This window comes from Lampetra planeri, chromosome 35 (genome assembly GCF_965212315.1).
Source record: "Lampetra planeri chromosome 35, kcLamPlan1.2.h2, whole genome shotgun sequence".
NCBI lineage: Eukaryota > Metazoa > Chordata > Hyperoartia > Petromyzontiformes > Petromyzontidae > Lampetra > Lampetra planeri.
Genome location: NC_136141.1, coordinates 2,323,405 through 2,337,876, shown reverse-complemented (window position 1 = coordinate 2,337,876; position 14,472 = coordinate 2,323,405). Strand labels below are relative to the sequence as shown.

General features: G+C 49.5%; 1 protein-coding gene across 3 annotated transcripts in view; it reads left to right on the top strand.

The window, feature by feature from the left end:
* LOC144730249 (E3 ubiquitin-protein ligase TRAF7-like) overlaps positions 1 to 14,472 on the top strand; it is a 44,306-nt gene that overhangs the window by 17,514 nt on the left and 12,320 nt on the right. For 2 of the 3 annotated variants that reach the window (XM_078610895.1, XM_078610896.1), the window contains 8 exons: positions 8,173 to 8,261; positions 8,682 to 8,804; positions 9,392 to 9,484; positions 10,136 to 10,169; positions 11,215 to 11,434; positions 12,168 to 12,302; positions 13,002 to 13,219; positions 13,462 to 13,535. In XM_078610895.1, the coding sequence (XP_078467021.1) occupies positions 8,173 to 8,261; positions 8,682 to 8,804; positions 9,392 to 9,484; positions 10,136 to 10,169; positions 11,215 to 11,434; positions 12,168 to 12,302; positions 13,002 to 13,219; positions 13,462 to 13,535 (986 nt within the window). The remainder of the gene's footprint in view (positions 1 to 8,172; positions 8,262 to 8,681; positions 8,805 to 9,391; positions 9,485 to 10,135; positions 10,170 to 11,214; positions 11,435 to 12,167; positions 12,303 to 13,001; positions 13,220 to 13,461; positions 13,536 to 14,472) is intronic. The other variant, XM_078610898.1, reaches the window with a different exon arrangement.

The window sequence follows — 14,472 nt, the reverse complement described above, 5'->3', positions numbered from 1 at the left end:
AAGCCAAAACATAACATATATAAAAGAATGTTTAAAAAATATAATTTTTCATGATAGAATATTGTATTGTCGTCAGTATGACATAAGTATACCAAGTTTGCAGTGGATACCACATTGGGAAGTGGGTAAAAATTGAGTTACAAGATTTGAGGATACGACAACAACAGACAGAGTGAGTTAAATAAAAGCGTGTAAATAAAAATGTTGATTCTTGCCCACGCCGTTCGACGCGTGTTTCGTGCGCTTAAGAATCCGCATTAAGCAACGGATCGGTTCAACCCAGTTTTAAAGGGATGAAGTTGTATTTATTGTTTGTGAAAAGAAACAACGGTTGCCTAATCTTAATTTTAGAACTTTCGTGACTGCAGGAATTATTATTTGGTTCTTTCGGTTAAGTCACGTCTAAACGGTTGCCTATGTGGACAGCGAAACCTCACGGCGTCAGACTCATTGAGAGGAGAGCCCTCTCTGGCTATTGGGGTAACTATAATGATGTCACAGTGATAACAATCTGTTTTGATATAGCCCCCCTCACTCTTCTTCGTAGCACTTGAAGCTTTTTTTTGCGTAAGTAGGGATAACGTGTTGCGAGCAAGCACCTGGCATGCCACGTGACGGGGTGGCGTGGCCAGCGACACACTGAATGCATTCCTTTATCAGGCTAAACAAGGATCTTTGTTCGGTAATTGTGTGGGTTCCTCGGCCTCCCTGAGGCCAACTTAGCCTTACATGAGTACCTGGTGCGGTGTGTCAAAATCAGTGTTGGTGTGGTGATGCCCACACCAACTCGTGTACCGTGCCGGCCCTCATAGGTGCTACTCGCACTTGCCCCAAAAGAATGTTAAGCCTATACGGGGGATCTTTGTCTTTGTGTATTTTTACCTCGTGCTCTCGTTTACAAGATTTAACAGGGGTCTTTGTCATTGCACGTTCATATGTGCTTATGCATATAACTTTATACGCGTGTCATACAGTCGTACACACACATATATATGTGTGTGTGTGTGCATGTGTGTATATGTACACAATATTTGGTTGCCAAGCAATTTTACATGGGGGCAACCAGACCCCCCCCAGCCGCTGGGAATGACGTCAAGCGGGGACTTGGCAGTTCCTTGGCCCCCCCACCTCGTGCAGCCCCTTGTCTGGGCCACGCTTGTGCCGCGCCGAAAGAGTTCCCACCCAGAACGAGAATGGTTGCACGCCGCCGTAAGCGTGAGACAGAGCTGCGTGCACGTGTAACCTTCATGCGTGTGCGTCGAACCTCTTTCGCACCGTGCGTAGCCAAACCCGGGCCAACCGGAGGCGCGGATCCCCGTAAATAACTGCGCGAGCAAATGGCCCCGAAATGCGGCCCCCCAATCTCGTCGGTTTGGTGGAAGCTAAGGTTCGGGAGATTCCGGCGAGTTCCACTTGGGTGGGAGACTGCCTAGGGAAATACGGTGTGTTGTAGTCTGTCTGGGGCTGTGAGGTGTCCAGGAGGTGGTAGGACAGCGATGGATTTGTTTGCCAGAAAGTCGAGGGAGGCCAGGATGTGGTAATGTCTGGACACATAGCAGACATTGTAAATATGACAGTTTTATTTTAGCAAAGTATGAAAAAATAATCATACGTCTTACCCTTTCTGGCAATGAAACGGGTGTTGAGATGTTCAAACCTAAAATAGAAACCTTTTGCAAGGAATGAAAAGGTCCCATTTAATTTGAGCGAGTTCGGTTTATTTTAGGTTTTGCTTCATATTACATTCTGGGCGTGAGCAGTGGCTCGGTTTTTCACGCTTTGCGCTACCAACCTGGGCAACCTGAGTTTGAGTCTCAGCCGTGGCTAATATCTTCATCTTCTTCGGCTGTCCATCGCGAACGATGACGACTGCGGAGAGAACTGCTTGCAGCAGCATTTTCCTGTTCGTTGGTGGTCTGAGAGCCCAGCCCTTGAGGAAGCATCGGCCGCACTTCGGTGAAGAGTTGCTGCTCGTCTGCTGGGATGGGATTTGTGTTGTCCGATTACTGCCGGTGTTGATGCTGATAGGTTTTTTTTTTCTTCCCCCATTTCTTTCTTCAACCCTCTTGATCGAGTTTGCTACAGCAGCCACTTGTTCACTGCTTACGGTTGGCTGACGTTTCCTCTCGTGTGTCCACATTTAATATTGGCTGTCTTGATGTGTCTTTTAAGGATGTCTTTGTGGTGCAGTTTTTGACCACCAGGAACACGCTTGTTTATAGCAGTGGTGAGTGATATCTGAATCGGTCGGGAACCACCCACCATCACCAACCAGCATTGATTATTGTGGTATATAACACAGTGCAATAATGAGCATCATTGGGGGGGGACGATAAGTAACAAAATAAATAAGTTGACAATACCCCTGGTGTATGGTCAAACAACTTCCGTGGCTGACGGGGCATGGTGTGGCGCTGGCTACACATGCCTGTTGATGCAAGGGTTGGTGGATCGCACGAATGTTGCGAACTCACTTCACGTGGGCGTCGAGGTATCATACCGTGGCTCACCAGGAAAAGGCAGCACAGAAACGTGCGGACTGAGAGCAGCTGTACCTTCTGGAGGAGATGGGGCGTTTCTCCGTCGCACGCGTGAGTGTTCTCCGGGCGCTCCGGACTCCTCGCACATGCATAAACATACGTCATTTGGCCAAAAACATCTTGATAAATCATAGAGGACTGCAGAGCTTGGGCATACTTTGGCGGTGCCTGCTTCGTTGCTGCCTTGCAGCTTGTCTGTGGTTCCTGGGTGATTGTGCGGGATGAGATTTTCATGATCGAAGACCACTATATAAAAATAAACATATAATAGTGTAATGGGTAGGCCTTCATAGAGCAATGCATTTACAAAGAACTGTCTTCTTTTTCGATTTAAAGCTTTCGTGACTGCACGGATTCATATTCTTGGTTCTTCCGGTAAAGTCACGTAGAGGGTAAATAATAAAATAATAAAAATACAACAATAAAATTATCACGACGTTTCGATCGCAACACAAGCAATCATCAGGTGTGAAAACCACAGCAAGAAAATAAAAAAACACCACTTTTTTCTAATTTTCTTGGTGTGGTTTTCACACCTGATGATGATTGCTTGTGTTGCAATCGAAACGTCGTGAGAATTTTGTTTTATTTTTATTCTTTTATTATTTCCCTTCTACGTGACTTTACCGAAAGAACCAAGAATATAACTGTATTCTTGTTTTAAGTTTTATCTTTGCAGCATTCATATACAGTATATATATAAACAAATAATAAATATGCATAGCAGCTGCATGCTTGCACCAAGTGAAACTACAGCAGTGTGTAAACAGCCAGACATTATTTGAACAAAACTGCAATTTCTTGTCAACTTCAGTGAGTGTCAAGCATTTATCAGGGGAGTGCAACATTGAGACGTTTGGCCAATTGATTTCAAAGGAGTGCTTTCAACAAACGTATCCTAAGCTCGTATAAGAGAGTCTTGGGAGTCATTGTTATTGTCCGAGGCCCAAACAGTCTGACCAAGCACCTGAAGGGATTGTTGTGGTTCAGTGTAAACAACTGAGGCTCAGAGAGCCAGACCTTTGAGATTAGCATGGATGAGTGTTAATGGCCAAGGCTCAAAGGGGCCACACTCGGGCACCATTAGGGTTCTTATAATTCGGTGTGGAAATGCCCGGAACTGATAGAGCATGAGAGCGGAATAGCTCTGGGAAGGCACCTGGCATATACAGGCAGTCCCCGGTTCACGGAAAGGTTAGGTTCCCCAGAACCATCCATAACACGAATTATTATCCATATGTCGAAAACTGAACAATTTTCCCCCCAAAAAATTGAGATAAAATCCCATCGCCGGAAATAGTTGTGCCTCCGATGCCCGAATAGTAGTTCGTTTTTTTATCTCAGTACTGTATCCTACAGTGCTGTATGCTACAAAGGGAAAATAATTACTTAACGCTACGAACAATTATCATTAACTTAATCCCAGTGAAGCTTTGGCTCTGTGAAGGCGGCGTTTTGGCAGAGCGAGGCGTAAGGCGGTATTCATCCGCAACCTCACCGCGTTGCACTACTTGTGCTTACATAACGAACGCATACATTTCCGGATATTGACATTGTTTGTAACATGATTTATGGGAACATTTTTGTAAAGTCGGATTTCTGTAAGTCGGATATTCCGCAACCCGGGGACTTACTGTACAGTATTTACTTGTGACGCATAATGACCTAATCAGGCAGGTCACAGATTCAAATCCCCCAGCCTTGGCTCAGATAAGCGGTCGTCCTATGGAAGTGGTAGTTAGGCATGCGTGGAGTCACGAACCCTTGGGATTTGGTCAACTTTTTACCCTTTGGATTTGCGATTCCATGTTGTGCTTTCGTACACGTTCGTGGTTCAAAAACGTCGACACGTATGTGGCACATGAATGTTAAAATATCATTCCTAAAGCCATCTTAATTTCCTAATTAAATTTGGCGCCACGCGGAGGAGAATTCTCGAATAGCTTGAGTTACTCTGGGTTAAACAAGTCGCACTTGGCTGTGAGTTTGCAGCAGATGTTAATGGGAACCAGATGGAGCAGTGGAAAAAAGGCCAACGGAAAAAAAAAGCGGGCGAGTTTTGCCGCGAGAACAGAGGACTCATTCTCTACGCACATCTCTCCTCCGTTTCCCTTGCGTGTTCTACCCTGCCAGTGTGAACGTGTGTGTTTATATGTGTGTTTATGCATATACAGTGCTGTGTGTCTACGTGCGTGTGTGTGTGATGGGGAGCGGCGGTGTAGTGGTTAGCGCGCTGCGCTACAAAATCCGGCGACCCGAGTTCGATTCCCGCTCGCGGCCAACACCGGTGATGATTATCTGAACTAGTACTGGGCCTCCCCTAGGTAGACTTAACCTCAAATGAGTGCCTGGTGCAGTATGTAAACATTGCTGCCGGGGACACAAAGGTGGTCGGGGTGGTGCTGGCCACCCACCCCGTCATGTACCTTGCCGGCACTTGCCCCAATAATGAATAATAATTCACAGCCCACTATTGGATGAAAGCCTCCCTCCATGCTGTGTTGGTAACGGGGGCGGTTTGACCATACTTCACCATGCCGGTCAGTTCGGGTTTGGTGAAGGAAGGGGGGGAAGTGCCCAGGATTCTGGTTCTAGTGTCAGGAATTGAACTTAGGTCGCCAAGTTGATGGCGCAGTGCACAGACCACTGTGCCAACCACTCCACCGCTGTGCCCTTATGTTCCTGTGATTTTTTTTTTATACATTGGACTATGTAAGGTAGACTTGTATGCTAACACAAACACAATGTTCACCGAGCCTGGCACAAGTTCTGTGGTGACGCCACCGCCGCCGAGTGGCGAACGGCTGCCGCTGTTGTTACATAGGCACACTTTGTAAACGGCTACAGCGGTTCATCGTCGTCAACTTTGTCGTCAAGTCAATGAAACAATTAAAACCGAGGCAGCTCAGACTTCACCTGGTTGAGAACAATTTGCGATGCAACCGGCGGTTGTTGGTCGCACCGGCCCTGTTTGCCTTGCCGCTTTGTCTGGGGGTTCCCACACCTCTAAATCGTCCTTTCTGCCCTCTCTCTCTTTCTCTCCCTGGGAGCGAATGAAACCTGGTGTGCATGTCACACATTTGGCGTCATCTGGTCAAACACCATATGAGACTAGGCTCCAAAGAAAGCTGTCTCTGGTGTGGACCAATCAGTTTCAAAGACAATGCATAAATTATCAGAGTATTGTTTTTTGTTTGCATTTGACTGCAAGTATTGTGGTTAATGTGAGCATGATTCCTTGCAAAAGGTGTCAGTTTTGTTGCCAGAAAAAAGGGGAAAAACCCTATTAGCATGTCACACATTCTTAAATGATCATCAAACAAAACTAAATGATCATCAAATAAAACGTCCACCGCTTTGTGTAATCTCAATTGCTCAGGATAGCGGCATCGCTTCAGATGCGCTTCTGCGGCCATCCAGAACGCTCTTTCTTTCCGCTATTAGGAAACCGCTGGACCTATGCACTTTCAAATTTAAATTGAAAACTAAATTTCTTTAGAACTGATTTTTGTGTTTAGTTTGTTGTCCTTCACCCGCACCTCCGATTAGCATGGTTGGCTACGTACGGTGCGAAAAAAGTTCAACATGCATACGTGGCTCGTTGAGGCAGCGAGGTCGCTCTTACCGTCTGACATGACCGTATATTCACGGTGTACATGCGAGTGTAGCGGCGGATCAGTGATTTGAACCTTGCGGACCTCATTTCGATCCCCCCCGGCCACGTCTATAAAATCCGCAGTGATATCCTCACCAGTCCTGGTCCACCACCCACGTCTTACTTGGTAAAGAACGGTCAAAGCAACCCCCCCCCTCCCCACATGTCTAACACCTGCGTAGGGAAACATTCATCCAACAACAGTGGATGGACAAATGGGGCTGCATATTTTGATTATTATTTATTGCAGACGAGCGTGGGGATTTTTTCTTTTTTGTTGCATGTGCCGTCTCGCTGCGCGTGGGGAGGGCAGCCGGCCGGCCGGCCGGGCCGTGTCTATAAAAGGGGAGAGCGGCCACGTCCATGGTGCACAGCTGCGGCGCAACCGCCCCATGCCACTCACTCTGTCCAAGCCCTCGTGCGGCCTTCCAGTCGTGCAGGGGCTCCGATTCATTCCGGGAATGCTTTAGGGGCAGCAGCCCGGGGCCTCCCGATTCTGAGGGTGCCCCCCACCCCATGTCTCCCGCCTCCCCACAAAAGAGTAAATATAAAAACAGCTTTGTAACGCTTGAAACACAATTTTTCAGCACTGTGGTAAATCCTACAGGCAACTTTGTAATTAAAGCCTTGGCATCGCTGTGAGTATTAACTACCGGTAATGTGCCAACGTTAAAATGGTTTAGTTCGTTTGAACTTTGATTTGGCGTAGCATTCATATTTCTATGACATTTAAAATCCACACATGCGCTAACCGTAATAAATAACACTTGAGTGTTTAGTGTCGGGCACGAGTGGTGGTCAACCACTAAAGAGACCAGAGTTGAATGTGCAAAGACGGTGCCCCCAAAAACTGTTAACGGTTCAGGGATGTGAACCTTGTGGAATGGAAACGGAATAAAATAGCCACGTAGGAGCGTGTGTGGTGGCACGGTTTGGCGCCAACCATCATAGAGTGCGGTCGTGTCACTAGAGTTCTCTGCGGTGAGTACAATGTCTTTAAAAACAACGGTGCTAAGCCTCTCTAAATAAAATTAACGCGAACCAGTCGCACGTTCCGAGTATCGTCGGTGAACGGGACACCCCACCCTGCAACTTGCAGACGTCTTGGAACGGGATAATATATACGCACACCTCCGAGTGTTGTGAGATGCATTTTGCAAGAACGACGCGGCTCTATAAAACGCTCGTTAAACCGAATCCAGCTCTGCCTGGAGTCATGCCACGGGTTTCACAGGGAGAGACGCGTGTTATTGACCCCTTCCTTCTCTCTCGTTGACTCGGTGGCAACGGGGGGGCGGGGGGGGACATTCAGCGTACCGCTTCGAGCTTTGCTATTGAGGTCGTGGGTTTGGGGCGGAGTCGCAAAGAGATCGTCACGGTGTGTGTGCAGCTTCCGCTCAATATAATTTTGTTTCAACCGGGTGAGAAGTCAAGGGAGCAGGGTATAGTCTCATTTGCAAGAGTGGAGTGACCTGGGTCAAAAGAATTACAAAAGCAAACCACAAACCAAAACATAGTACAGCAACTAAGGAAAACGGCAGTCGGGGGAAGAAAAAAAACGAAAACGCTATATGACGCAATTCCATATCGTACGAAGAATTGAAAATATCGCAAGCAGAAAAATATTCGATGTTATATCAAAGATAAACGTTAACATTTCTCCGCAGCGTGCATCAGCTCATCAGTGAGACTTTTACAGTCCGAGCCAAGCGTGTGATTATGGTCCTGGTGCCATCGCTGTGCCGCCAACCCGATACACTTTAATGGAGTGCAATTTCGCATATACCAACGCGGGTCTTCTGTGTCACTAGCGGAACTTCAAGCTCGTATCGGATAGCCCGGGAGGCAGAGGACAGCCTTAGGATTGTATCTACCAGACGGGGGCCGTGTGATTCACAAAGATTTGTTACCCTTCCCCTTTTCCACTCTGCGTGTCTCTCCCCCCACCCCCTTCCCTGACGGCTTCTCCCACCGCAGCTGACAACAGCTGCTCGTTCACACAGCACAGGGCGAGCGCCGCTCCAGCAGGGCCCGCGAGTAGTCACCCGACACGAGACGGAGAACCGGTACGGGCGAATGAGGACACTGACACCCCCCCCCTCTACCTCCCCCACGGCATAGACGACGGCACCACAGGGATGGGGGGGAGGGGAGTGGGGGTTCGGGGGGGGGGCCCTGGGGGAGGAACGATTGCGTCATCCCACGTGGCAGACTCGGGGGTTGCGGTTGGAACGATTCAGGCCCCTTGCAGTTCAGCGAATTGTCACAGTTTGGAGTGAAAGTCATTGCCCAAATATTTTAAAGAGGACACCTGGACAAGAGTTTTGAGATTCATCCAGGGCTGGCATACGTATGAATATAAAGAGCTCATATTATTGAAAATGTAAGAGGAATTTGTATGAAAACCATGCTAACATATTCATTCTAAATTTTATAAAATTATATTTTTGACTCTTTGTTGGTTTTTCTTCGTTCGGCAACTCAAGCATCCCGGAACTGGATCCCGGCGGTCAGACTCTGCCATCTCCGTGCACTCTCTGCACTCCGAGTCCACGCTCTCGATCCGCTCCACGTTTTCTCTCCACGGTCCTGAGGAGGAGGAGCAGCAGGTGAGTGCAGGGAAAGGTGTTGCTCTGGCAACAGGGAGGGTTGTCAAGGTGACACTGTTATTCAAAGCGGAGGTGAGAGAACAGAATTGGATTAATCCGATCATTAATCCTAACACAATTATAAATATACACCTTGGTAACCCATACACAACACTAATAATGACCCAAAAAATTAACAGAACTCCATCTAAAAACCTGAATTTAACTAAAATTATAATCTCAGCCTCAATCTAAGACGCCAGCTCTTGGGAGCCTGTGCAATGAGACTTTCCGCATTTTCCAGTTTTAAAGGCAATAACCTCACGCTAGCCCCTACACCCAAGCGCTAACCTAATTCTAACATTAACCGAAAACCCCTCAACTGTAACTTTACTTGAACACTAACCCTATTCCTAACCAAACACTTAACCCTATAACTAACCCTGAATCCAAGCCCTAACCTTTAAACACGAACCGTCACTCGACACCAACCCTCGCTCTACACCGAGCCTAACTAACCGTAACTCCTAAACCGTAACCTCTAACTGTAACACCAACCCAAACTCTTAACCCCGTCCTCTTTCATCGCCTCCCCCGATATCTCTCAGGAGCCGCTGGTCTTCGTGGACCAGCCGTCGGGGAAGCTCACGTGCCAGCTGTGCGGACGCGTCTACCGCGATCCCGTCATCACAACCTGCGGGGTGCGTGAGCTGCACCGCCGTTGCGCCATCACGCCATCGCCGCCGCACCCCGCCTCAGGGGGACAGGGTTTGGGTTCGAGTCCCGTCCGTTCCTACGGGCCACTTCAATCAATCGATCGATCTTTGTTTTACGTGCCAATATCGCCCTCAATAATGTCGGCATCGGTGCACTTGACAGAGGAACGGGCACGGTACAGGGGGAATACAGCAACAGGAATTCAAAATTAACCCGTCACGCCCTCGGGCCGGCTGACACCGACTGAGCAAAGCAACTTGCAACCACGCGCAAAATGATGAGTTCAGCACTTGACGAGTTCAACCCCTATGATATGGGTCGATGAATGGTCAACATTCGAGACGGCGGTCGTGATGCAACGTTGTTGTGAACGCGGCTGCAGGGCTCGCCGGATCCCATTCGTAAACTCCGTCTTCGTGAATCTCGTCGGCCATGTTCTTACGTCCCAACTGCTGGGATAAAGGCCGCCTCCTCAATCCGGCATTGCCTCTCACAGTCTTGGGACGCAGCAATCCATCTGGCTCCTGCGCATTAGCCGATCTCATCGTTAAAGCGCTAGGTAACGCTTTGGTGACGTGGTCATCCTTGTCGTTAATGTTCTCTCCACTCTGTGTGCCTTCTTCTCGTCTTCACAGCACACGTTTTGTCGAAAATGCACCTTGACGGCCGGTAAGCATTTACCGTACAATCGACCACGCACGACGATAACATTTTAGCACTCGAGCTCATTGCTCTGCATCTGTGTCTTGTAGCCGTCAGTGTGAGAAGGTTTAAGACGCTGCGTTGTTTGCGCACGTGTAACTGTGGGGAGCACTGGCGTAGTGGTTAGCGCGCTGCACTACCAGCCTGGTGAATTCGATTTCAAGCCACCGCTAACATCGGTGGCACATGATAGAAAAGGGGTTCTAGGCCTAAATGAAGTACCTGGTGCGATGTGTATACATCAGTGCTGGAGAGACAGCGTTGGCCGGTTATGGTGCTGGAGGGCTCGGTGATTGTCATGGCCCCAACGTGGGCACGATTGCCGCTTGTCGCACAGGTTCACGGTTCGAATCCTGGGGCCGCCCTGATTATTACCGCGGCTGTAACAGCCACTAATTAAACGCACCGTGCGCTTCGCAGTGGATTTTGAAGATCCCGTGAGGTCCGTTCGCAAGAACGGGGCCACTTGTGTGCCGGCGTCAGGGTTCAAATTTTGCCAAATTCGAAAATTAACCGCAAAATTACTCAATTGGGATACATAGCAGTCATTGCCATCTCCAGGCAGACTCATGCCCCAGGACACTGTTGTCAATGAGATTATCCTGGTTCCTTGAGCTCTCACCTGGTTACACAAAGTACAAGTTTCCCTCGCTCAATGCGGGTTCAGTCTATGTGATTTCGCGTAGATGCGGCTAACCTATTTATTCCCAAAATGCGCTGTATAATGTGGGTTAAATTCACTCATGTCGCTATGCGGTCGGACGTGGGACAACACCGTGTGTACTGTGTGTGTATTCTGTGTGTGTGTATTGTGTGTTTACTGTGTGTATCCTTGTAAGGTTTCGCTTTGTGCGCCCTTTTTTTGGAAGTCATCTACTACCGCACAGAGCGAGGCGAAACCTGTAAACTTGAAACACGATCCCCTCGTGCACCATATCTATAGACAGTCGTGAAGGGCTGGAAAGCCGACGTACTCTTGTGACTCGAGGCTTGCGTTGTACGATTGCATCAGACAAGTGCCCGGCCGACCTGGCCAAGCTGAGCGTGGTGGTGAGCAACATCGCCGTGGCGGAGCAGGTGGGCGAGCTCGAGGTCCGCTGCAAGTACGGCTGCCGCCCTGCGGGCACCCCGCTGGGCGCCACGGCCGCCCCCCTCTTCCGGCCGTCGGGGTCCTACGACTACGAATCGGACCCCCAGGGCTGCCCCATCACCATCAAGCTGTGCCTACGCAAGTACGGGCACTGCCGAGAAGCGAGATGGGCTGCGCGCGGGTGTGGGGCATGCGGTGGTTGTTGCTGTTGTTGGTGGAGGTGGTGGTGGTGGTGGCCATGATGGTGATGGTCACGGCGACGGCGTTTGTTGTTGTGATGGTCACGCCGACGGTTGTTAGTGGTGTTAGTGGTCGGGGCAATGTTTGTCGGTAATATTGGTTGCGGTCACGATTGTCGGGTTGGTTGCTATTCCTGGTGGTTGTTGGTGGTGGTGGCAACAGTGGTGGTTATTGTTGGTGGTGGTTATGGTTGGTGGTGGTTATGGTGTTAACGGCAGTGGAGGTTGTCGTTGGTAGTAGTGGTGGTAACGACAGTGGTCATAGTAACAGCAGTGGCGGTTGTTGTAGATGGTGGTGGTAATGGCAGTGACGGTTGTTGTTGTTGGTGGTTGTGGTGTTGGTAGCACAGCAAGCAAGTTGGCACAGTAGGGGGCACAGGTGGTGCATCAGCCAGTCATCTCGGTCATCTCGGTCAGTCGACCCGTGGCACCTGCTGGGTCTGCCCCGTGACCTCCTGCCAGCGGGCGTTCGACACTTCACGTGGCCTCAGGGTGCACATGGCCTGGCACAAGCGTCGTGGTGACGTCACCGCCACTTAGTGGCGAATGGCGGTTGTTGTTGTTGTGGGTGTTGGTAACACCCGTGGCGATTGTTGTTGTTGTTGCAAGTGTTGCTCTTGTTGGTGGCGCCCGCAGGGAGCATGAGGAGACCTGCGAATACCGTCCCGTTCAATGCCCCAACAACCCCGACTGCCCCCCGTTGCTCTGGACTCACCTGGAGGCCCACCTGCGCGAGTGCAAGCACATCAAGTGTCCGCACGCCAAGTACGGGTGCGTCTACACGCACGCACGTCTACACGCACGCACGTGTACACTCGCATTCAAGATACACGTTCACATGCGGAACGGGTGTGTGCATCTACACGCAAACGCACAAGTACACAGGCGTGGACACAAAATACAGGAGTACGTGCACGCACGCTCATGGACAGAATTACCTGTGAATATGGGTACTTGTGCTCGTTCAGTAGAGCATGAAGACTGTTGATCTCACAAAGCCACGTCTGTATAATGTGCCACAGCCTTGCCCTCTAAGGGATGCTGATGCCGCGGTTTAATGTACGTATGTGTATCGTCACTGGTGGTGGCCGTGAGCGGGAATCGAACTCTGGCCGCCGGGTTCGTAACGCAGCGCGCTACCCGCTGCATTACTACTCCCCGCACAAAGACAAAGATCCCCCGTATGGCCTGTTGGGCCAAGTGCTGTTAGCAAGAACCTATGAAGCCCAGCAAGGTACACGAGGGGGTGGGTAGCCAGCACCACACTCGCCCGCCTTTGTCTGCCCAGTGGCGAGGATTTTACACACTCATTTGAGGCTGAGTCGACCTAGGGGGAGGCCCAGGACCGGTTTCAGATAATTATCACCAATGTTGGCCGTGAGCGAGAATCGAACACGGGTCGCCGGGTTCGTAGCGCAGCGAGCTATAACCGCTTCACCACCGCACGCACACACGCACACACACACACAGGTGCGACTTCGTGGGGAACGACGACACGGTACCGGCACACCTGTCGCGCTGCCGGTACGAGGCGGTGAGCGATTACCTGCGCGCGTGCGAGGAGCGCTTTGGCGAGATGCGGCTGTCGCTGACGCAGCGCGACCAGGAGCTCGCCTTCCTGCGGAGCATGCTGGGCCGCCTCGCGGAGCGCCTGGAGCAGCTCGAGAAGTCGGTCGACGTCAAATTCGGTGAGGGGTGGGTGGGTGATGTTGATGAACGGATGCACTGTGTCTGTGCGACTGTGAATATATCGAATGATCAGTGGTATTTGAAAATATGTATGTAAACATGTATGACTCGAAATCAGTCTTACTACACAAATGATGGTATCGTAAGCATAAAACACACACTTTTATAGATGACATCCCTAATATATACGATATCATTACTGTTTATTGTGTGTGTGTATGATGCGTATGTTTACACACAGACATGCTACATGAAAATCAAACGAAGCTGGGCGAAGAGCTGATGGAGTTCCGTAGAGATACCACCCTGCTGAGCGTGAGTCAGAATCTTCATCAGAATATTTATTTAGACGGGAAGAATCCGATGAGCTATGAAGCTCTTTTTCACAGATGGCCAGTAGCACACTAAATGACAGCCATAGCCAATTCAGGTACGCAGAGTCCATAGTCCAGTGACCTATTTGTAGCCACGTTCAAGGCCATTGACATGAGGAGTCTCTTTTGCAAGGTGGACCTGGGTTTAAATTGGGATCGCAAAACAACATAGACTTGTATAGGGACCCATAACACACTTGGATAGACTTGCAACTGAGACCCATGAACTTTTGGAGACCTACAGATATACACAGAGACCTGTAGACATAGACACACAGAGACCTGTAGACTTATCTTAAAGACCCATAACATAAACAAATGACCATTATAAACAGGTTTTTAAAGATAAAAAGTCCCATAATTGCATAGAGATCCCTCAATTTATGTAGGCGTACACAGAGGCCTTCCTTGACTTCCACAAACAGCCCTAGCACCTTTATTGACTTGCATACTAACCCATAACACTTGCATAATATGGTTATCTGTATTTATTACCTAGTGATTATTTCATTGTACGAGCCTGGACAGGTTTATGAACTCGCTTGCACTACTGTCACTTCCTCGCCATCTCGTAGCTCTGGCGGATTTAATTAGTCTCGCATATCTCTGTGGTCTGCAACCTCTTGCCCCTACAAAGACAAAATCCTCCCCATAGCTTTAACAAACTGTTGGCAAGTGCTGTTCGCGAGCACTTATGAAGGCCGGCACGTCACAGGAGGGGGGTGGGTGGCCAGCACCATGCCCGGCGGCCTTTGTCGCATGAGTGACGATGCTTACACATCGCACCGGGTACTTATTTCAGGCTAAGTCAACCTAAGGGAGACCCATGACCGTTTTTTTTCACTGGTGTTGGCCGTGAGCGGGAATCGAACTCGGGT